Genomic DNA, 23,759 nt, shown 5'->3' on the forward strand with positions numbered 1-23,759 from the left:
CAATTGAATCTCTCTCTCTTTCATTCTCTAATTAGTCGGCCCTCTCTCCTCTCTCACAGAAATCAGTCGACTCCTCTCCCTCATATCAGTCGAAGACTCCCTCTCCGCTGAGGGGGGCTCGCCGCCGTGGCTCCGAACTCCGGCGAGGTCGACGGCGAGACGTACCTTCTCCCCTCGCCTCACTTCCTCCTCAGTTCACCATATCAGCGAAGACCTGGTCGAGCCCTAACTTTCTTCTTCGCCCAAAAGTCGCCGCCTTCTGCTCCGGTCGGCGTCTGCTGCCTCCGTCGAGCGGCCGTTGCTCCGGACCCTGGCACCGGTCTGCCTGCCTCGCTCCTCGTCTCTTCCACGAAGGGAAAGCAAAGCCCCAATTCTCCCTTGAAGTTTGAAACGGGTTTTCTCTCCCAAAATCCGATCGGCCTTCCCCTTCAACTCCGGTCGGCTTCTCATTCCCCGGCCGTTCAGCTTCCGCCAGCTCCGTCCGGCGTCTTCTCTCCTCTTGGTTTCACTGAGCAGAACACTCAAAGAGATCTCTTGTTCTCTCTCGATTTCACGAATTGCGAAGTATCGAGGCGAGCTTCCTCGCCTGATTCCGCCGTCCCGATTTTGTAACCCGGCCAGAGGAAGTTCCTCTCCTCTCTGAGTCTCACACACACGATGCATAGGTGGTCTCCACAACAAACGGAGTGAAAGTCCTAACTTCGCGCTTAAATCGGCGTCTCAGCCTCATCCTCTGCCTTCCTCCATCTCCGGCGAGTCAAACGCCGTCGGCCACCGGTCTCATCTGCTGCCGTTGCTCTGATGCAGACAAGATAATCGAGAGTTCGCCGTTTTTGTTCTCGGTGTTCGTCACGGCAACAGGGGTTCGCCGTCCCCTTGGGTTCGTCCGAACCGGCAGCCGGCACTACATCTTAAAGCTAAGTTCTCTAGTTTCATTCTATCTTATGAAATCTTGGTTTTCCATACTCCGATTATGCTTATGCTGGAGATTACACTAGGCATGATTTTGCTAGGTGTCGTAAGAAATTCTCATTGTTTTTGCCTTGTGTGAAAGTCATGGGTTGTTGATTCTATATGGATAAAAGATTATGTTATTTATGCTTATTCTGAATTCTTTAGAAAATAACATACTTGTTGGATGATATGCAAACTGGATTCGAAATAAAGGAGCTTAGTATAGATACCTTGCAATTGTTTTGTGTTGGTAGCTGATGTTGTTGATTGGATTCAATGAGATGAAAGCTGAAACAGCAAATATTGTTTCTTGACAATTTCAGGAGGTACTAAAGAGGAATGGAGGAAATTCGAATCAAAACTTACCTCTCAAGGTTTGGCAGCAGAAATCATCTTACTCTCTCTCAAATCTGGTGTCTAAAATCTGGTGTCTAAGGGAATGAATGAAGAGTGTTGTTGGCTGATATGTTTATTTGAAGGAGTGCATTAATGGCTATACTTGAGTAGTCTACTAAAATGGCTGATTTTGTTCCCACACGCATGCCTTCCCTTTTCTTTTCTTGATGTAGTAGGTAGGAAGTTTGGTTTGTTTTCTTGATGTAGTAGGTAGAAAATAGGGATGTAGTGAATAATAAGTTGTAAAGTTGTGATGTGATGAATAAAATAAATCATTCTCTGTTGGTAAATCTATATATGTTATTAATCTCGGGTCTTGCTAAAAATACAAAATACTCTAAAAATTCTCATATTTTGATTGTTGACTTCTCATCCATTAACATCGTGACTTGTAGAATAAATCTAAATTAAATCTGTAGATTTAATTCACTTCACAAGCTGAAATAAATCCACGACTCGAGTGATAAAGGTAAATACATAGAAATGATATTTCTATTGCAAGTAAAAAAAAATAACTTGACTTTACTAAGTCAGTTATAAATCTAAAATTATAAATTATTGACTGGCTCAATAATTCGATTGCGATCATAACATGCAATTGCATTAAATTCAAATATCTAGGCTAACTTAACAGGAAATTAATTACTGGATTAAAAATAACTGAGGATGCAATAATTTAAATATCGCATTTACTAATCTTAATCATAAAATAAAATAGCGGGCTACTACATAATTTCACTGACATTTAAAGTGGAATTTTACTCTACTAACAACTTTATTTATGTTTTATTAAAATTTGTATAGTTCATAATGTGATAATTTTTTTATGGAAGAAAGTACACTAAAAAAATAATCGAAATAGATGTTACGTGCATCGAGGCACGGAAGTGTGCAATAACATTTACACGATACTTGTGGCTCTTATGATTATGTAAATTTGGCACGAATTAATCTATACAATACGATGAAGTCTCTAATTAAATAGTGATACAAAAATAAACAAAGGAACACCAATAAGTGAAAGGGAAAATTGCACCTAAATACACAAACTTTGCCAAAAATTCATATTTGACGCGAAGTTAGGATTTTACATTTTAATACACAAACTTTCGTTGTTGTCCAAATTTGACACGACTTAATTCTTAAAAATTCAAAAAATAACCCATTTTTGTAAATAATTATAAAAAGACCCACTTATGTTATAATTTGGGACATTTAAACCAAAACAAGATATTTCCTTATGATGTTTTCTTTTAAACCATTTTAGGCGCGGGATCAAAGATTAAAAGAAAACATCATAAGGAAATATCTTGTTTTGGTTTAAATGTCCCAAATAATAACACAAGTGTGTCTTTGTATAATTATTTACAAAAAGAGGTTGTTTTTTGAATTTTTAAGAATTAAGTCGTGTCAAATTTGGACGACAACAAAAGTTAGTGTATTAAAATGTAAAATCATAACTTCGCGTCAAATATGGATTTTTGGCAAAGTTTGTGTATTTTTACGCAATTATCCCTAAGTGAAAATATATTTCCATCTTATATACATTCGCCTCCACTCAATTTATTTTCAGTCAAACAACAGTCAATGCCGTAAAGTTTGACTATCAGAATCGGCTACAGCTCCACCGGACCACCAGTACAAAGGATGAAAGGAGTAATACAAATCCACTCTTTTTTTAAATATTTAAAATATAGAATTTAATTATTTTAATTAATATTATTAATTTAATTTAAAATTATTTTTCGCTACGATTTCAATTTCATTACAAATACACTACAAAAATACATGCATATACACTACGAGTTTTAAACCTCCATAAACAAAAGTATAATAAAATACATTCACGTACGCTACGATTTCAAAACCACTGCAAATAAAAATAAAAAAAAATCACGCACATACATTACAAGTTATATATCATAGACATAGTCGTAGAACATGCTTAGTATAGACTACGATGTTTTTTTGTGATCATGAAATCACGAAAAACAGGAACATACATCCAATTTTGATTTAAAAAAATATAGTCCATTGGTATAGATTACGATCTTTTTTTAAACCCCAGCAGTTCTATCCATATACAATTTTTTCTCCAATAAATAATATTTACCGCACGTCCAAAAACCAAATAAAGCATCATTTTCATAGACTAATTCTGATATAGTAGGTTAAAAGTTAATTTGTCAGATGCAAATATCAAGTTATTATCCAAGATGGGACGAATATAACAGTCTCCTTGGATGGGCCTACCGTGAAGCGAGTATTTTTTAGATCAAAGACTTGAAGTTCAAATCTCACCCACACAGTAACATAAATTTATTGGGCGCACACTAGAGATAGCGTTTGCGTGTTCTCACCAAAGAAATAACAAAAAAAAGGAATAAAAATGCATAGTAATGAATGTGTACAATTTGTGGGACACTCTTAATTTACTCTGTATTTCAGACATTGAAATGTCTCAAGCAAAGATAATTTAGACAAAGCCATAGTCATGGAATCGAGCAAAGGAACACGGCAATTTGCAATCCTTATACTCACATGCATCCAAAACTTTGCCAAACCTATGCTACATGTTGTGCCAGCTACAATCCACCACTCTCAAAATTTATTCATCATTCACCTTAAGAATAAGTATCTTTCTCTACCCTATAAAAACCCCATTTCTTGCATCAAATTTACACATCCCAGAAATCTCCAAGCAACTTGTTATACCAAAAAACCTTGCCTAGAGAGAAAATGGGTTCCAATAAAACCACATCAATTGCCCTTTTCTTAGTGCTAAACCTTGTATTCTTCACTCTTTCTAGTGCATGTGGCTCTTGCCCTACTCCCAAACCAAAGCCGCCGCCGCCACCACCTAAGCCGACTCCATGCCCTCCGCCCCCGGCCACCCCGAGCAAGGCCACTTGCCCTAGGGATACCCTAAAACTAGGTGTATGTGCTGATTTGCTTGGTGGGTTGATTGGTGTCACAATTGGAACTCCTCCAAAAACTCCATGCTGCACCCTTCTCGAAGGGCTGGCCGATCTCGAGGCGGCCGTGTGCCTCTGCACCGCCATCAAGGCCAATGTTTTGGGCATCAACCTTAACGTTCCCGTTTCTCTTAGTCTGCTTCTCAATGTTTGCTCCAAGAAGGTTCCAAAGGGCTTCAAGTGCGCCTAATAAATTATCAAATGCACAATATGATGGGATTTTAATTTCAATATATATATATTTCTTCAGATTAAAGTTTTTCAATGTTTTGCTTACTGTGATTGGTATACTTTTGTATTCCATATATGAAAATAACAGAGGGGGAAATAGTGAAAGAGAAGTTGTACGCTGCTCTCACTAGCTATGTGATAGTGGCATGAGACTCTACTTTTCTTTAATTATTTTAGCTCCTTTTCAAGTTGTATAATTTTCTATTTTCTTTTATAAAAGGAATTTTGAATTTGTATATTAATGATTGTGTTGGGACCTACAATGGCGAACTCTGATGTGTATGATTCCGAATATATGAATGTCTTTCCATATTACTGGTACAATATATATATGATTAATGGCGCATCGGCATACTCGGTACGAGATATTTTTACCACTGCTAGCAATATTTTCATCACTCATTTTAGTATCTTGAGGCATGGTGCCCATGATACATTAAAAAAAATATTAGCGGTAAAGTAATTAATATTTAAAATAAAAAATTTTGAATTCAAATTCACCGTAATCAAAAACAAATTATAGTCAACAAACATTTCTCTCCACCAACCACCACCCCCATGGACCTATTGGACTTGTCATTTCGCCGATCCCCCTTGAAGCAAGTCTGCCATGGACACCACAACTGTCGTTTCCCGTGCTATAGGAAAGGATGCATGAGCATGCCCTCCATCCACCATTACTAGCAGTCGCCTCATACGGAATATTCAGGCTATCACTATAAATGGAGCTAATTGTTAAATCAGGACTGTAACTTTTAGTATTATTCACAAAGAGAATTATATATATGTTATGGAATTTGAAAATGATATATTCAGAATTTGAACATGCCCTCCATCCACCATTACTAGCAGTCGCCTCATACGGAATCAGGCTATCACTATAAATGGAGCTAATTGTTAAATCAGGACTGTAACTTTTAGTATTATTCACAAAGAGAATTATATATATGTTATGAAATTTGAAAATGATATATTCAGAATTTGAAAATGAGGATTATAGCTTTCATCTTTACATTTACACTCTTATTTAACACGTTAAAATGAGGACTATAGCTTCCATCACGGCCCGAAATAGGAGTGTAAATATAAAAAATGAAAGCTATAGTCCTCATTTTCAAATTTCGTAACATATAGTCCATATTTTCAAATTTCGTAATATATAGTTCTTTTTCTAAAAAATAGTCAAAGTTACGGTGATGTTTTAACGCTTAGGTCATATAAATGGAGGCCTTTTTGTGACATGAGATTTGGATGTTGATATTTGAGCATTTCCAGTGATGCCTTCCCTTCTTTGAGTTTTTGTTAATATTGTTTTTAACTTAATATTCTCTTTATTCACGAAAAATTTGCCACACTAACTTTTTTGGTTTGTCAATCAAAAGGTGTTAAAGTTTATTTATTTATTTATTTGTTTTTATGAAAATCTGATTTATTTTTAAACAAATTCTCATTCACGAATAAAAATGTTTATTTCTTTTAAGAAAAGTCTTGTTTGATTTTATCAAACGTCTGATTTATATTAAAACAAATTCTCATTTAAAAATTCAAAGGTGTCTTATTTATTAAAAAAGTCGTATTTAAACAAATTCTCATTTAAAAAAAGTCTTATTTGCTTTTAAGAAAAAAGTCGTAAGTGTTTCTAAGAAAAGTCTTATTTGACTTTATGGAAAGTCACTATTTCATACAAACTGTAACAAGACACTGGCCAGGGGCGGAGCCAGACTTATGATTCAGGGGGGTCCAAAATTTTTTTAACGTAACTTTGAAAGTGTGGCAAAGTAAATCACTCATCTTTTATAATTTTTGCAATTTCATCCCCCAATTTTTTCGATTGTCGAATTGTTAACTTAAAGTTTGTGTGAATTATTTCTCCATGTAATATTCATGTTACGATGTATTTTTCAATAAAATTACTACATATTGAAAATTATGGTGCAAATACAAGATACAGTCTCTTTCTAATTTGAAAAAAAAAATAATTGAAATTGTACGAAACGACGTTGTTTAAGCCTCACAAAAACGACGTCGTCTTTACTAATCCACGTAAGTTGCAATTCAACACTCTGACGATCTAAAAAAAATAGGGGACGTAATTGAAAAAATAGTGATTTAATTCGCCACAGTCAAAAGTCATGTTAAAATTACAAATTTGAAATAGTTTGTGATTTTATTTGCAAACATCTCATAAAACTTTGTAAGATAAAGTAACTTTTAATATCAAATTAAAAAAATAAATCTCTAAAATCCAATCCAATCATGATATGTATAAATTAATTGTGTGTTCACTTCTTCAAAACCTCTTAACTCTAAATATTGCATACCAATTACAGTTTAAAATAGCTCAACATAATAATAATGTAGATAAAATTATATATTTTTTATCTTTAATATAAAATTACAAAAATACCCCTACTGTTTTTTAAAATCCCAGGGGGGCCCAGTGACCCCCCTGCCCCACCCCTAGCTCCGCCCCTGTCACTGGCGAGTGTCTTATTAGAGCACACTCTTATAGAACATCTCCAATTTTAATTAATTTTGGCCAAAATTTGATTTGTCATAAATATATATGTATCATGGATGAGCAGGTGTTGCATGTAGTACGCGGTGATCAACTACGGAAGCGAATCTTGATGCTCCTCTACGGCGACTCCATGGGTGTGGCACGCAGCAGCCGCATCAAAGTTTTTGTCTTCACTTAATTAGTGTATATATCATTATATATAAAAGGTCGTGGAAATGTAAGACTAGATAATTTCAATTGGGATATCATTTATTTTAACTATATATGGCATGTTGTCGTACATGTTTCACTCTCAGTTTTTCTTTTTCCTTTTGAGATACAAATTAAAGATATATATATATATATATATATATATATATATATATATATATATATATATATATATAGGGGTTAGGGGAGTTCCAACGAGACCCCCTATTTTTACTGAGATCTAAGACACGGTTTCGTGCGTTTATTTCATCAATCCTATGGCTGATATTATATTTAGAGGGAGATTTTTTTTTTCAGGGTTCGAATCCTGGAGGGAGCAAAATATTTTAAATTTTGTTATTTATCAATATGTATTGCATTGTTCATCGGTATATACTGTCTTGTTCATCAGTTTATATGTCTTATTTATTACCAATTTTTTAAATTTCGTTATTCATCAGTATATACTGCCTTGTGACCCTTGTTCATCAGTATATATGTCTTATTCATTGTACTCAATGTCTCACGAAAATAAGGGGTCTCACTGGAGCGCGCCTATATATATCAATATTGGTTGAGCCTCCATGCTCTAGGTCCATTTATGAGCCAACTCCTACATTGGTTTGATTCATTATGACTCATATGAATTAGTTTTAAGTCTTTGAGTTTTAATTTAATTTAAATTCCAAACTTAAAATAATTGAAATACCATGAAATTACATTAACAACATAAATAGGAACAATACACCAATTAAAAAAATAGCACATAAATTGGAGAAAAAAATGATGTAGAAAAGTGGTGATAATCAAAAAGAGGGGAAAAAAAATAAAGATATCAGTGACTACCAATTTTTGCCGTTGGAACACTTTTTCATTTTTTAAAAAACAAATTGATGCATAAAGCTTGGATGAGCATGGCTCGTTCACTTGAGCCGCGACTCGAGTTCTCCGTCAACATCGGCGGGCTCATCCCCAAGGCCGATGATGTGAACCAATTAATCAATATGGATGCTCTTACAATCATCTCACGTGGGGTTATTGAAAATATTTATGAAATTTATAAAATTATACTTCCTCTATTCACCAAATGAGTATTCATTTGAGAATGATACGAGTTTTATGAAATTGATTAAGTACAATTATTAAAAAAGGAGATTAATGAGTACTTAATACTTTATTTGGTGGACGAACCAAAAAAGAAATATGAGTATTTATTTGGTGCACAAATGGAATCTTATGTTCTCCCTAATTAATGTAACACATGTAATTACGTGTACTTAGGTTGTCCCAATCGAGAAATCACAAATTAATAAGGAATAATACGATAATACTAAACTAATAGTATCACATTTTGTCCATAACCAAAAAACGAATTAAAATATCTTTTAACTGTAAACTAATAGTATCACATTGTGTTAATAGGGAAAAATGCCCCCTTCTTATAAAAACTTGTAAAATTGCTCACTTTTATGAAAGTGGGCAATTTTACAAGTTTTTATAAGGATGTGGGCATTTTTGCAAATGTCCCTATCACATTTTGTCCATATAACCAAAAAACGAATTAAAATATCTTTGAACTGTACTCAATGTGTACGCAGCTCTTTTGTAAACTAAAAAGTCAGCAATAAACAAAAGTTTCTAATTTAGTGAGAATAAATAAATAAATTATCATGTTAGAATGCCGCCATCCATTGATGTAGAAATGAAAAAAGATTTAAGTATTTTTTTTGTTTTTGATTGGTTGAAGAAGGTCATTACATTGCACCAAATCTTGAGTCACGGGCAATACTATTATTCTCATGGCCCATGACTAAGACTTCCAGCTAATTTAGGACCAAACCAATTTATTTCAATTTAGATTTGTTTTTACCCTTTATCATCATTACCATAATGAAAGAAAAACCTAGATTTTCTTTAATCCTTCCCATATATATTTAAACTTTCTCTAATTATGGCCGTAAAATGAAAGTAGTAATGCTAGTATATCGCGTCTTTGCCAATAGCTCATATATGTCATAATTACAACATTTGATCAGGTATTTAGCGTTGTTTTAATAGCTCTAAATAACTAATTTGGTTAACAAAATATTCATGGTAACCACAAAACTAAAAACATATTAATACTAACTATGTTTGGAATAACTAGATGATTTTATCTTTAATAATAAAATTATCTAATAAAAATAAAATAAAAGGAAAAATAAATTTAAGAAAACATAAATTGAAAAACTGAAAACTACCAACTCTGTCGCCGTCCCAAACTCCAAAAGATTTTAGATTTACATTGTTGTAGACAACCAATTAAAGAATTTTAAAATCCGCGCCATAGTGGACACTAACTCGGAATCTCAGGCCTTGAACATTAATCACACTAGCGTACACACATTGTTACCGAAAATCGATCGAAGAAGAGAAGGCTTGGGATTTGCGTCAATAGAGAAGAAATCAAGAGAGAAAGACAAGGCAGATGGGGGTTCACGGCGGCGGCCTGCTAGCTGTTGTTGTTCGTTGGAATTCTTGAAGAGGAGGCAACTGTTTGATGGAGGGTTGGGCTAGGGTTTTGATTGTTTCTTTTTCTATTTGATCTTTTTTTTTTCAAATTTAAATTTATGTAAAATAAAATAGAATTTTTAGATTTTAAATGTTTCTAATTTATGATAATAAAAAGGTATTTTTGATAAATATATAATTAATACTATATTTCTGTAATTATGATCACTATTAATTTTTATTTAAGTTAAGTAAATTGATAATTTTAACTTTTGCCTCTTTAACTTTTTGAATATGAATATTGGATCATAATTATTAGACTAATGTTGAATCGTCGATAGCAGAATAAATCTAGCTAGTAATTATAATACAATAAACTACTTCGGAACAGATATCAAGGTTTTTTTTTTTTGCTCCGATCGGAGATAGATAGCAAGTGTTTTCTTTTTTCATAAAAACTTGGATACGATCAGGTGTATTATACAATCGGGTTGACCCGCACTCAGATTTTGACTCGCATTTTTATCCGAGCCTACATCCTGACCCAAATCATGTAAATGACACTGCCTATAATTAACATTATTTCGGTTATATAAATGACACTGTAACATTTTAAAATGTTATAGTGTCAATTACAATCTTATACTCTCTCCGTCCACAATTTAAAGCCATACTTACCCTGAAAAATTTGTCCACAAATTAAAGCCCTATTCTGCTTTTTGTACCCTTTTACCCTCCCTTTTTATTTAAAATTACTACCCTTTGCCATTAATTATCCATCCCCATTTTTAAACCTGCTTAATTATAGAAGTAATTAATTCACTAAGTGCAGCTAATTAATTCACTTAATAATCAAGAATTATCCCTCCCCATTTAATATTTGTAGCCTTATTTAATTCATCCCCATTTTCAAGGATTTATAGAGCCTATCTCTCTTCGTCTCTCTCTTCATCTTCCTCTCTCTGGAAGAAACCCTAGATCTATAGCCTATCTCTCTTCGTCTGCCTCTCTCTGTAATAAACCCTAGGAGCCTCTCTCTCTCGTGTTCCTCTCTCTGTTACTCAATGAATCTGTCACAGACAAAATACCCTCCATCTTTGATGGAGGGTGTTGTGCTACACTATGTCACTCGGTTTTATCCTCCATAAAAAACAGAGTCGATTATGCCGGAAACCCAAATCTCGGCCTTCGATCTCTATGAATCAGTGTCGGTTGTGTCGGAAGCAGGCTTCATCGCCTTCGATCTATGTGTGTCGGAGCCGTTGCCTCCGGAATGCGAAGCGGCAGCTTTCGATCGCTCAGAAGTGGTGTGGTTGCTCCTTCTCTCTGGATCGGAGGTGATGCAGTCGAAAACCGAAGTGGCGCTGTGGTTGCTGCCTGAAACCGAAGCGGCGCGCCTCCCTCTCTTTGGATTGGAGCCGATAATGCTGGAATTTGAAGCAGACGCCGTGGTTGCTGCCGAAAATCGAAACGGCGCGCCTCTCTCTAGATCGGAGCCAATGCAGCCAGTGTCTTAATCTTTCAGATGAGAGAGGCTGAAGGCCAAGCGAATCTCCGACCTTAGAGAATCTTTCAGACGAGATAGGGAAGAGGCCAAGCGAACCTCCGAATTTAGAGAATCTTTCATACGAGATAGGGAGAAGGCCAAGCGAATCAGGTGATGCCATTCTGTGATTCCGTTTACAGTTCTTTGGTGGGGAATGACTGGTGATGCCTTCTGTGATTCTTATTTGTTGTGCATTGTGGGGATGGCTGGTGATGCCTTATCTGTTATTTTATGCGTTTGGTGTATCTATGGTGCCCATTGTGTATATTAATTTGCTGCCAAATATGTATCTATTCTGCCAATTGTGTATCTATGATGCCAATGGTGTATATTTGCTGCCAATTGTGTATTTGTGGTACCAATTGTGTATATTTGTTGCCATCATGGTGTTTGTATCTGTAAACCCTGCACTAATTTATAGTAACTAATCAGTAATGCCCACTTGATGCAGCCTTTCTATGACATCTCCAAGGTTGTAAATTTCACCTTCTTCACTTGCCTCCAATTAACTCTAGGAACTCTAGATTTTCCCTTACAAGTGCTTCTTCAACCAGAATACAGTCTGGTAGCAACCCCTGCCTTGTGAGTCTGTCTTTGTTCATGTGGGGAATTTTATAGTTATTTCTACCATTTGCCTTTATTATTTCGTGATAGCAACTTTGCAAATTGAGGAACACATGGTTTAGCTTCTCTGGTAGGTATTCGTCATAGGCATCTTTCACATTCTTTAGTAATCCCTCCACATTACTTGCTGGTTTTTGATCTTTCAGTGTCCGTATAGCTCTGAAAAACCCTAGATCATTCACATTTGTATCCGACGAATTAGCTGGCTGGCATACTAGTTGGATTTTAAATCCACCAGTATTTGCAACCGCTAGAATCTCTCGATCATCAGGTTTTATATGGGGTTTGGCATTATCTTGTTGGATAAATATGTGCTTGTTTGCTGCCAATGGCCACTTAGCTTTAAAGATTGGGACCATCTGCCAAAATAAAGGGCTAAATGATGACCTGTTACAGATTCTACTATAGCATTCATTAATAAAATAAAAACTGTAACAGCTTACATCTTTAATAAGGCAAGCTTTCATGACTTAGTAATGGCTGCAATTGGCTTCACCTCCATGGTACATTTGCTTCTGTTTTTTGAATTCCTTTGAGCTGCTTCTATGGTTGTGAAAGGAAAGATGCCAAACTTTCCATCAAAGAGTATTGTGCCATCTATGTCAATTATAGGTTGTGCTACAACACACAATGTACCTCTTTGATTTGCATGTCCTATACGGTTTCTCTTCATCCGGCATGAGGTAATACCCATCCTTAGTTTTGGTAAGGTAAAACCATTTCTCATCGATGTGAATGGTGTTGGAACTTTATAAAACCACCCTCACTTATTGAACTAATCTGTTTCAGGCTCCAACTAAGTCTTGATAGCCTATTTTGTGGGGTAAGAAATGGTTTTATAGCATTTGTGTGTTGTTTTAGCCTTTTCTCCTTTACCCACTTGTAAATCAAAGACTTAGACACACTTAGGTTTGTAGACACGATTCTCATTGATGATCTTTGAAGCACAAAAAGATTCTTCACTTTTTCAACATCAATACTCTTCTTATTTTTGTATGAGCTGCCTTTTCTAATGGAGTTTACCTGGACAGGTACACCACAAGCTCGCTGATGTAATACTTGGCTCCAAATCTTCCAAATGGTCTTCAAATTCACTTTGAAGAGAAAGGTTGCCTCCTTTTTTGCACCATATTCAAGCTTGCCTCCAATGCTATGTTCAAGCAAGTCACTGTGCTATTTTGTTTATGTCATCATCTTGGATATTAGGGCTTTCAATGGCTATTTTTAGTGATTTACTTGTAGTAGGCGAGAATGAATGCTAATTATGAAGTTACTGTGGTATTTATAGGGATTTTAGAGGTTAGGTGAATTTGATTATCCCTCCTAACTTTTGGAGGGACAACTGTACTTGTTTCTTGGTGAAATGCAATGAAATGTTCTATTCCCTCATTTTTTACTATAGCTTTTAAGTGTTGACTTCATTCCATTCGATTTTTTTTACTTTGCTAATTTCTGCCAATTTGTAAAAGAAAAAAAATAGATTAAAAAAAAAAATCGAAGTGCAGAAAATAAACAAGAAGAAAAAGAAAAAGAAAAAAAAACAAAAACAAGTAAACAAGAAGAAAAAAAATCACAAACCTATAAAAGGAAAAATAAGGAAAATAAATTACAAATGCATATAAAAATAAATCAAAAAATTAAAAGCAATCTCCTAATCAAAAATTTGTAAAAGTACTCTAATCTCTTAACCACTACCCTTTTATTTCATCCACATCACATTTTTCAGTTTTCTTAGTCTTCGTGCTCACACCAAAGTGGGGCTTTAATTCATGGACGGAGGGAGTAATATCAATTACAGGAAGTGTCATTTATATTTTTAAATAATGTCAATTATACACAGTGTCATTTACAATGTTATAGTGTCATTTATACGCAGTGTCATTTGTATAATCGAATAGTGTTATTTACATGATTTGGATCGAGATGCCGATTCGAATCAAAATGCGGGTCAAGATTTGAGTGTGGATCAATCCGATTATACAATACACCCGATTATATCCTAGACCACCTCTTCTTTTTTTGTGTGTATATTTATTTCGTCAATAAGTGACCTATCATGCTTAATTTTTTTTCTTTTGTTTGAATGTTTTTATTTTAAATCCTCCGAACAAGTTTCTGCAGCCAAAAAGGCCAATTCTCATACCAGACAACTGTATGAACATAATCATGCTTAATTGATTAATGATTGGATAACATCATGCACGGACTTTAATGTTGTTTTTGGAAATTGAATCTTTGTTGTGGTGAAGAATAAGCTTATCTATATGCTATAAATATGATTATTGGTCCTGTTACTTTCCCAAGTAAATAATTATTTGTACTTTTCTGCGCTTTCTTGTATTATGCAAGTTTATCCACAAAAAAATCTTATTTTGCATACCGTAAAAAGATTAATTTACTTGTCAAATACTCCCTCCAATCCATTTAAATTGGCACTTTTGAATTGAACACGAAAATTAAGAATAAAAGGTTATGAGTGTAAAGTAGATAGGGTTCACTTATTTTATGTATGTAGAAAAAGTAGGGATCACATACTATTTTAGGAAATTGTCAATTTAAGTGGAACAAATAAAAAAGGAAAGTGTGCCAAATTAAATGGGACGGAGGTTGTAGAATTTATCGTTAATAACTTCTACGGTTTTAATTAGTAGCGATATCCTTCGTTATATTAATTACTGCAAATGTAGAGTAACATTACGATCGACAAACTACATATATCATTCCAAGCTCACATGCATATATAGCGGGCATGATTTTGCCACCCAAACAAACATAAAACAAGGAAAGCTGCCATGCACAAGAACTGCAAAGCTAAAAACTCAAGAATCTTAGGAAATTAAGAACATAACATCACAAATTAAAAAACACAGATGCCGTGACCCAAATTAATTAGGCGCAAACGAAACCCTTTGGAACTTTCTTGGAGCAAACATTGAGAAGCAAGCTAAGGGAAACAGGCACATTTAGGTTGATCCCAAGAACATTGGCTTTGATCGCGGTGCAAAGGCAAACGGCCGCCTCCAAGTCAGCCAAACCCACGATGAGGCTGCAGCACGGCTTTTTTGGAGGAGTTCCGATGGTCACACCAAGCAATCCGCCGAGCAAGTTAGCACACACCCCTAGTTTTAGGGTATCTCTAGGACAACTACCCTTGCTAGGGCTTGGAGTTGGCTTCGGCTTTGGCTTAGGTTTGGGCTTAGGGTTTGGACCGGGGCACGTTCCACACGCACTTGAAAGAGTGAAGAAGAGAAGGTTTAGGGCAAGGAATAGTGCAATTGATGTCTTTTGCTTGGAAGCCATTTCTCAAAAAATAAACACCAAAAATCTCTTCACAAATTAGGATTATGGAGGAGATTAGTTAGTAGAGTTATTTGAGATGGTGAGGTTTGCATTGATGTGTGGGACTATTTATAGGTGAAAGTTTAGGTGATATTAATTAGTAAAAAATGTCACTTGTTTGATAGAGAAATTAATACTGTGCAATCATGGGTGCACCAGGGATTATTTAGCTGGCACGAAAATAAATTGTTGAATGCATGTGAAGCATTATTGTAGGAGATTGGTGGTTTGAGTCTAAATCTGTGGATTTGTTTAACTTATCTTGTTCTATTTAAATATATGTGGTGAAATGATTCGTCCTGGATTGATGATTACACAATTTAGTAACATTAATTGTATTCTTTGAACTTAATAATGATAAAGTATTTTGATAAAAGGATCACTTGATGGTTGCTTTTTGATAAATTCAAGTACTAATTAACAACTTTTTGTTTGTAAGCGTGTGCTAATGTGCTATATACTAATTGGAATAAGGTGATGATAGTTAATGAAGTTATTTTCAAAAATAAGAGGTTCATTAGTGGTATGTGTGTAAATATGTGAAAGTTGTAATTTCAAAAAAAAATTTACTCATATATGAAATTAGTTGTAAGGATGGCAGTTAGTGAGGTTATATTTTCAAAAAGAGACTAGAAAGATGTTACGTGAGCGGACCAAAATAGAAAATTAGAAAGATGTTTAGTGAACTGAAGAGTACCATTAAATTTGGTAAATCTAGATGCTCTAGTAATTAATGCAAAATATACAGGAAAATAATATTAATATTGTACATGAAACTCGAGTTTGAGTTGATTCGAGGTGAGGATTTCTTAGCATATAGCCACAGAGGATAGACGCGAGTCACGAGATATATTGCCAATCATCCGTTCTAATTGAATCTTAATTAAATGAAAATTAATACGTACTTCTAATTAGAAATTGATAAATTTAATTAAAACTTTGATGAAATCTTAATTAATTATACTTAATTAATAAATAGTAGTTGATTAATATATATAATTAATTAATTACAGATAATAATTAACACTTAATAAATGATTGCGGTGCGGACACGGCATAGAAACTTTGGTGTTCATTGATTATTTGGCCCTCTTATTCTAATAAAAAATTTAATGACGTTGGAGCTCAAATTAGAGATGGTAAAAGGAGCGCAAATGATTCGTTATACTCGTATTGAAATTGTACTCATCTGTTATTCGTGTGATCGACCCACACATATCAGTTACGATTTTGATGGTTGAAATTGGTGAAGAAAGGAAGGGAAAGAATTAATAATACGTCTAAATATTTTCTTTAAAATTAAACACAATTATAGGAAAAGAGACATTAATTAGAGTTCGTTAATTTCGGTTAAAATTTATTAATTTTCACAATTAATAATTTTAATCATTTTCACTAAAAACTGCATCTTAATCAATAATTAAAATTAATTGCATAAATAACGTACAAACAACCTTGAAAGTGCAACCTGTTCCAAAACACAAATATAATCTCTCGCCACAGACCGAGTTAATACATATAGTATTTCAGCAAAAATGAATGTAACAAAATATGTAATGGCTGAAACACACCAATAATGGTAACCCACTTCAGTGATAGAGCTTCTACGTCTGGGGGTCTGACCCGAAGAAAATATTTTACTATATGAGATTAAGTTACAGCAGGACTTACAAAAATACTCAACATTTTTACGCCTCTATAACTTCCCAAAATCCCAACAACAATGAAATATTAAAAGCTAGACGACAACTAACCTTCTAAGCGTGAACATCGAGGAACACTACCCAATCTCTTACAACTCAATACTTAATGAAACAGTAAGTAAATACCACAACCAATAAACGCACCTTGCTCAAGCCGGAAAAAGGAAATTAGTACTCATTTTATGGACGGATTAAAAGGAAATATGTGTACTTATTTCGTGGACGGATGGAGTATTACATACCTGTATTATCACAATTTTCACCATTACATTAAATTCCACCATTAATACCTTTTCTAATGTGAAGCCACTTTGGGGGGGTTATGTTTGAGAATGACTCTCCTTTGATACCACTTGTTACAATTTGACTTCTAGACCGATGACTGTCCCTATCATTTAACACGATTTTTCAGTTAGTTTGTCACCCAACTTTTTCCCAAATCAAGCATTTGTAAATTTAAAGTTTTTATGAGAGATTTTGGTATATACTTATGAGAATAAGGTCCTAAGCTTCAATATAATTAACAAATAAAACTCGTGTTCAATTCATTAATTAACGAGTAAAACTTGAACTCCACAATACTCCGCTAGGCTCACCTAGATTACTCGCCTATATATATATATATATGAGCTCTTTCAGCCAATCAAATTACAACGTTTACTAATTCACAGCGTTACTAACATCAGTACTATTTTCCTTACACAAATTAACAATTAAAATACTTAGTGAAAGCTTAGATATAAGATAGACTGCAACAAATTACTGTAATGCCCCGCTCTTTTAAATACATATTAGATTAAATATGTGCATTAGTTATAAATTTTTTTTTTATTATTTATTGTGATTATTTTGTTCAGATAATATTATTTCAGCAAAAGTCTGTATAAAAGATACAGAGCTGCGATTTAATATTCAATCATGAATCAAACCAATAATTAAATTATTGGTTTAGCTACACATTGAAACTTTGCATTACCAGTTGATTGATTCAATAGTATTAGAAATTTTAGATTTATAATCGATTTCATAAATCGTGTTATTCAAATCGAATTGTTAGAATTATAATTTGAGATCATATGCATAATAATTTTATTATTTCGCGTTATATGTGTTAAGGTATTAAGTCGCGAATTAATTCCGACTTTCACGTATTAAATCTCAAGATTGAGGATTTAATTTATATAAATACGACGAGTATTTATTAAACAAAAATTGGAGAATTATTACAGGAACTAGGAGAAACTAGATCACGGCACTACACGTATTTCTCGATTTTTCATCCAACACAACAATTCCTACATGTTAGTCAAAAAGCAGCTCCCACAATTGTCAAAAAGTTGCGGCAAGCCATTCAACAATGGCAACATTTCTTTTCACACTGCAGCCACCTACCACCTCAATTCCCTATAAATAATCCTCGAAGCAGCATTTGTAAATACACCCAAAACCAAAGAAAAAAAAAGATTCATCTGCAATCTAGAGAAAGAGAGGAGCAGGTGAAGGGTTGGGAGAAAAGGTGAATAGTGAAGTACTGTTCAAGTGAATAGTGACAGTCGTCGCGAATAGTGAAATTCGTGAATAGTGAAAATTAGATAGTAATTTTCACGGGGAATAACGGGTTGTGAGTTGAGTGTTGTGAGTGTTGTAAACACTGTATATTTTTCTCCCTTGTTAAATAGATCTGCAGCAGCTCCGGAGACGTAGGCATAATTGGCCGAACTCCGTTATCAAATTTGTGTCTTTATTTTGTCAAAAGATGCAAATTTCAACAATCAAATTTTCAAAAGTTGCAACTCCCGGTACCAAAAATTTCCACCATTTTGATTCTGTTGTCTGCAGAAACTCCTCTATAAATTGAGGAGAGTTCTGCAGAAGGAAGAAGTGCAGCAAGAGGTGTGAGGCAAGAGAGAGAGTTTAGGAGAATTTTTAAAATTTCTTACTTGCAAGAGCTCAAGTGAGCTCCCTTCGCCAGGCTATTTCTTCGCCGACCGGCCACTAGGCTCTGAACCGAGAACGTGTACTCGTTCCTCCATCTTCAGGCTACCAAACCCAACAATCGAAAGGCCGAAGCCTTCTCTATATTTTCCTGACCAAAGGCCGCAATATCCTTCGGAGGCCAACGTCGAATTCCCGACTTAGCCACCGGCCAACTTACGGCTTTCGTTTCTCACTATCCTTACGACGAAAAAGGATTGAGAAAACACCGTTGTGTAGCCTGATCTACCTCGCACGAGGAAGACTAAGTCGTAGACCTTCGCGGCTAAACACCATCGCGGAACGACGACCAGAAAACCCCCGACGAACAACTTCCATTAGTGCTCACTTGGACAAGGGTAAGTTGACGCCCTTATTTCGATGCATTCCCGTTTCTATTATATTATGGGAAATTTCTGGGGTATAGATGGGAGTGTGGTGAATATTTGTACAAAGTTTCATGTTATTTGAACTTCGTTTACTACTCTTTTAAAATTTGAGAAGTCTACTGCCAGTATCTGCTGAAACTGTCGTGAGGCAGATGATTAGGTTAATTATTTCAGTAACCATATGTTGATATTTAGCTCTCAAATTTTTATTCTATTAAGATATATGTGTTAGCTATCTACATATAAAATTTGAGCTCATTCAGGTAACGTTTGCTATTTTTCAAAAATCTGGACTTTCAGTTGGCAGAAACTGCCGAATCTGGTAGGCGATGGGAAAATCGCTATATCTCTTAAACTACTTGGAGTTTTTCAACATACGTTTTTTTCAATTAAACTAGACTCAAAGAGGTTTCTATTGATATAAAATTCGACTCCATACGAGTTCGGAGTAAAAGCAGTTTATTAGTTGAAGTTGAATCTATACAGTTTTGTTGAGATGGAAATGATTCAAAATAATTCCTATTAAGGATTTTAAAGTTTTATTGTTGATAAAATATCACTTTTAGATTATAAATGAGCTATTGATGTGTATATATATATATTGGTGATTGGCATTATTAAATGGGGAAAAGGAAAACGTTTTATGTTTATAGAATTATTCTTTATTTATAATAGATAAATAAATGAATAATATAAAATGGAATTTCCTACATCCTCAAAGGTACATGAAATATTTTGATAAAGGAAGAACGATTGTATATGAGTTAGATATAGTCGTTTAAGGAAATATGGGTAGTTAGAGAAATGAGTGAATAGTGATTCACTGCATTTGTTGTTATCTTTTCTATTATTCACTCGAACACATGTTTTCGTGTTATCAAAGGTTCAAATAAACAAAAGCGTCTGAGTAACCTATCGCGCTAAGGAAAGAGAATCATTGTCTTAAGTAGCAAAACACTGCAATCAGGTGGGCATTACTTTTACTATACGTATATAGAGATCCCCTACGTATCGTAGGCCTCTTATACGAATGAATGCATGAGATGATCTAACTGTTAATTTCAGTTTCATATATATCAAATGAGTTTAAATGTTACATTCAAGCAAGTTATTTCATGACAAAATCTTTGAGTTAAAGTTATTTCAAGTATTGTCTTGCCATAAAATGTTTAAATTTTAGTATGATATCTATCTGCTTTGGCTTTGCCAATGATGCAATCGAATTCGGGTCCTGAGCAGTTGATAGCTATCCTGCCAGGACTAGTGTACACCAGTGACCGTGAGTCATCTAGCGGGTTGGCCGGTCAAGTGACCGTGAGAGGTGGCCACCTCTCCGGCACACAGTTCCAGATATGATAGATTACAAGAGAACTTAGACTGCAGTCGAACTTTAAGAATCACAAATGAATTTAGTAAGCTTGGGCCTTTTTAGCGAAAAACTCCCTTGCTGTACTGTTTATGATGGCATGACAATTTACAGTTTTGAAGCATGTAATTTTTATACCTAGGCATACGTGCCCACTGAGTGCTTTTGTACTCAGCCCTGCATATGTTTTTTAAATGTGCAGGTTGAGCTGACGTGATGATGGTGCTGCAATGAGCGGAGTCTCCAGGGTTGTTAATAAATAGTTAACCTGTCTAGAATATGTCTTCATACATATGTCTAGCTACTTTCCGCTGCAAGATGTTGTTGATGTTATAGTATGTTATGTCATACTTTGAGGCTTAAGAGAATGGTTTCATATGATGTATAACTTGATTAATGATATTAATTAAGTTTTATGCTGTCTTTCATAGACTATTTTCAATTGAGTATTCATGAATAAAAATGACGAGTTTTATTAAGATGAGTAAGTTTTACGGCTATAAATGACGCCCCTTTTCTTCCCCTTCTTCTTTAACCCCATCCCTAGTCGTAGATCACTCGGCTTAACTATCCTTAGTTAGGGCGGGTTGTGACAATTACACTACAAGAAAACACGCTATTAACGACCGAAATTAACGACCGAAATTTTCGGTCGTTAATTTTGCGGCCTTAACGACCGTTTTACGATCGATTTTATTTTTAATTTATTTTTATTTTTTAATGACCGAAAATTTGGTCGCTAATTATTTTTTTTAATATTTTAATATTTTATTTTTCTTAACGACCGAATTTACGGTCGTAAAAAATATTTTTTTTATATTTTAATTATTTTTTAATTTTAACTACCGAAAATTCGGTCGTTAATATTTTTTTTTAATTTTTTTTAAAAATATTTTTTTTAAAAAAAATTAATTTTTTTTAAAAAAAAATAAAATTTTTTAACGACCGAATTATTCGGTCGTTATTATTATTATTATTTATTTTATTTATTTTTTATTTTTTAATATTTTTTAAATAAAAAAAATATTTTTTTTAATTATTTTTTTAAAGAAATAATTTTTCGGTCGTTAAAATTAATTTTATTTATTATTTATTTATTTATTATTTATATTAATTTTTTATTTATTATTTTATTTATTAACGACCGAATAATCGGTCGTTAATATTAATTTTTCAATTTTTAAAATTTTTAAATTTCGTTTTTATTTTTATTTTTATTTTTTGATTATATATATATATATATAAATATTTAATTATTTTTTATTAATTTTCTATTTAATTATTATTTTTAAATTATAGAGAATATTTTAAAAATGATTGTTATTTTCATAATATTATTCTAAAAAAATAGATAATATTGATTATTAATAAAAATGTGATATTATTTGCAAATAATAATATATTATTAGATTTATATTATAATAAATTATTAGACTTATTAGAATTTCTAAATTATTAGATTCATTATTTTCAAAATATTAATAATTTTATTATTTAAAAATAATAAAATTATTTTTCAAATATTAATTTTATTAATATTGATTATTTGATTTAGTATTGATTTTGTTGTATATTTGATTGTTATTTTTCATACTCATATTTTCTTTTCTTTTTTTAATTACGATAATATTAATTTTTTTTATTATTTTAAATTCGATCGTATTTTTACCTTCAATGTTTCGCCGGCACCACAAATCTTAGTTATTATCTCGACATATTATAAGGTTATGAATGATTAATGATATTTTATATTGAATTAGAGTTTAAATGAATTAATAGGTACTATATATATCAATAATACGAGTATTCTGTACTGGTGACTACTCGAAAGGAACTTCAAGGTTAAGCGTGCTTGACTTAGCGCACAAGTAAGATGGGTGACCTACTGGGAAGTTCGTCAAATGGTATGCAATTAAGGTCAAAATACATTAGAAATACACAAAAAATACTTGTGGGATACAAAGATATATATATAAAAAAAAATTATTTTTTTCGAAAAAAAAATTATTTTTTTTATTAATTTTTAACGACTGAAAATTCGGTCGTTAAAAATAAAATTTCGGTCGTTATTTAAAAAAAATAAAAAAAAATAATTTTTTTATTTATATTTTTTATTTTTTTTCTCTTTTTAACGACCAAAATTTCGGTCGTTAAAAATAAAAAAAAAAAACGGTCGTTAAATTTAATGACCGAAAAAACGGTCGTTAAAACTCGGACGACGATGCAAACAACGACCGAAAAAAACGGTCGTTAAAAATATTAACGACCGATTTTTGGGTTTTAACGACCGAAATTTCGGTCGTTAGAGCTGCATTTTCTTGTAGTGTTAATCTCGAATTTTCCTTCATTATTAGATAATGACAAAGAAAAAGAACTAAAGTAGAATGATCTAAAATGACGTTAATGAGAAATGAATTCATTTAGTCCTAAATTAAGGTCGAAAGTCTTGGTCATGGGCCATGAGAATGAGAGTATATCGCCCGTGACACAGGATTTTGTTGGATGTATATGCATCATTTTTTATTTGTAGATTGATTGATAGCCGGTATTCTAGCAGTATAATTTATTTTTATGTTTCTAAGTATATTCCAAACTTTTGGTGACTTTTTTAGTTCAAAAGATGTGTACAGATTGACATCAGTGAAAAGATTTGAAGTTTTAAGGTTAATATACAAGTGTTTTATATACGTATATAAGAGCAGGTTCAAATTATCCCTATAGCTCTACTATCTAGTTTAGAATCATACTATTCTTAAGTAGACAATGAAATGTAATACGTTGATTAGGGCGAATATGATATGTTATTATATATAAGTTGGGTGATTGATTCTATTTAAAGGATGAGATCCATTCGAAGCCCCAATTTATTCCCTATAGCCCTCTATTTTAAATACTACTTATAAAAAAATTTGTAAAATTATTATTTTAAATACTTAATAAATGGATCATTCTATATAAACACTATAATAAATAATTTAGAATTTCAATGAAAAAAAGGGAATTCACTCTTTATCTTTCTTCCTAATCTTCTTCTTCTTTAAGCAGATACATTCCTCACTATT

The 23,759-nt window shown here is 33.3% G+C and overlaps 2 protein-coding genes across 2 annotated transcripts; one reads left to right on the forward strand and one right to left on the reverse strand.

Annotated features, from left to right (window-relative positions):
- Window positions 1–3,771: 3,771 nt before the first annotated feature.
- LOC131025051 (14 kDa proline-rich protein DC2.15-like) lies at window positions 3,772–4,798 on the forward strand. The gene has a single exon (XM_057954648.1). The coding sequence runs from the start codon at window positions 4,090–4,092 to the stop codon at window positions 4,513–4,515; it is 426 nt and encodes a 141-aa protein (XP_057810631.1). The 5' UTR covers window positions 3,772–4,089; the 3' UTR covers window positions 4,516–4,798.
- Window positions 4,799–14,562: 9,764 nt separating this feature from the next.
- LOC131025062 (14 kDa proline-rich protein DC2.15-like) lies at window positions 14,563–15,485 on the reverse strand. Its single transcript, XM_057954658.1, has one exon. The coding sequence runs from the start codon at window positions 15,224–15,226 to the stop codon at window positions 14,816–14,818; it is 411 nt and encodes a 136-aa protein (XP_057810641.1). The 5' UTR covers window positions 15,227–15,485; the 3' UTR covers window positions 14,563–14,815.
- Window positions 15,486–23,759: the final 8,274 nt, after the last annotated feature.

This window comes from Salvia miltiorrhiza, chromosome 1 (assembly GCF_028751815.1).
Source record: "Salvia miltiorrhiza cultivar Shanhuang (shh) chromosome 1, IMPLAD_Smil_shh, whole genome shotgun sequence".
NCBI lineage: Eukaryota > Viridiplantae > Streptophyta > Magnoliopsida > Lamiales > Lamiaceae > Salvia > Salvia miltiorrhiza.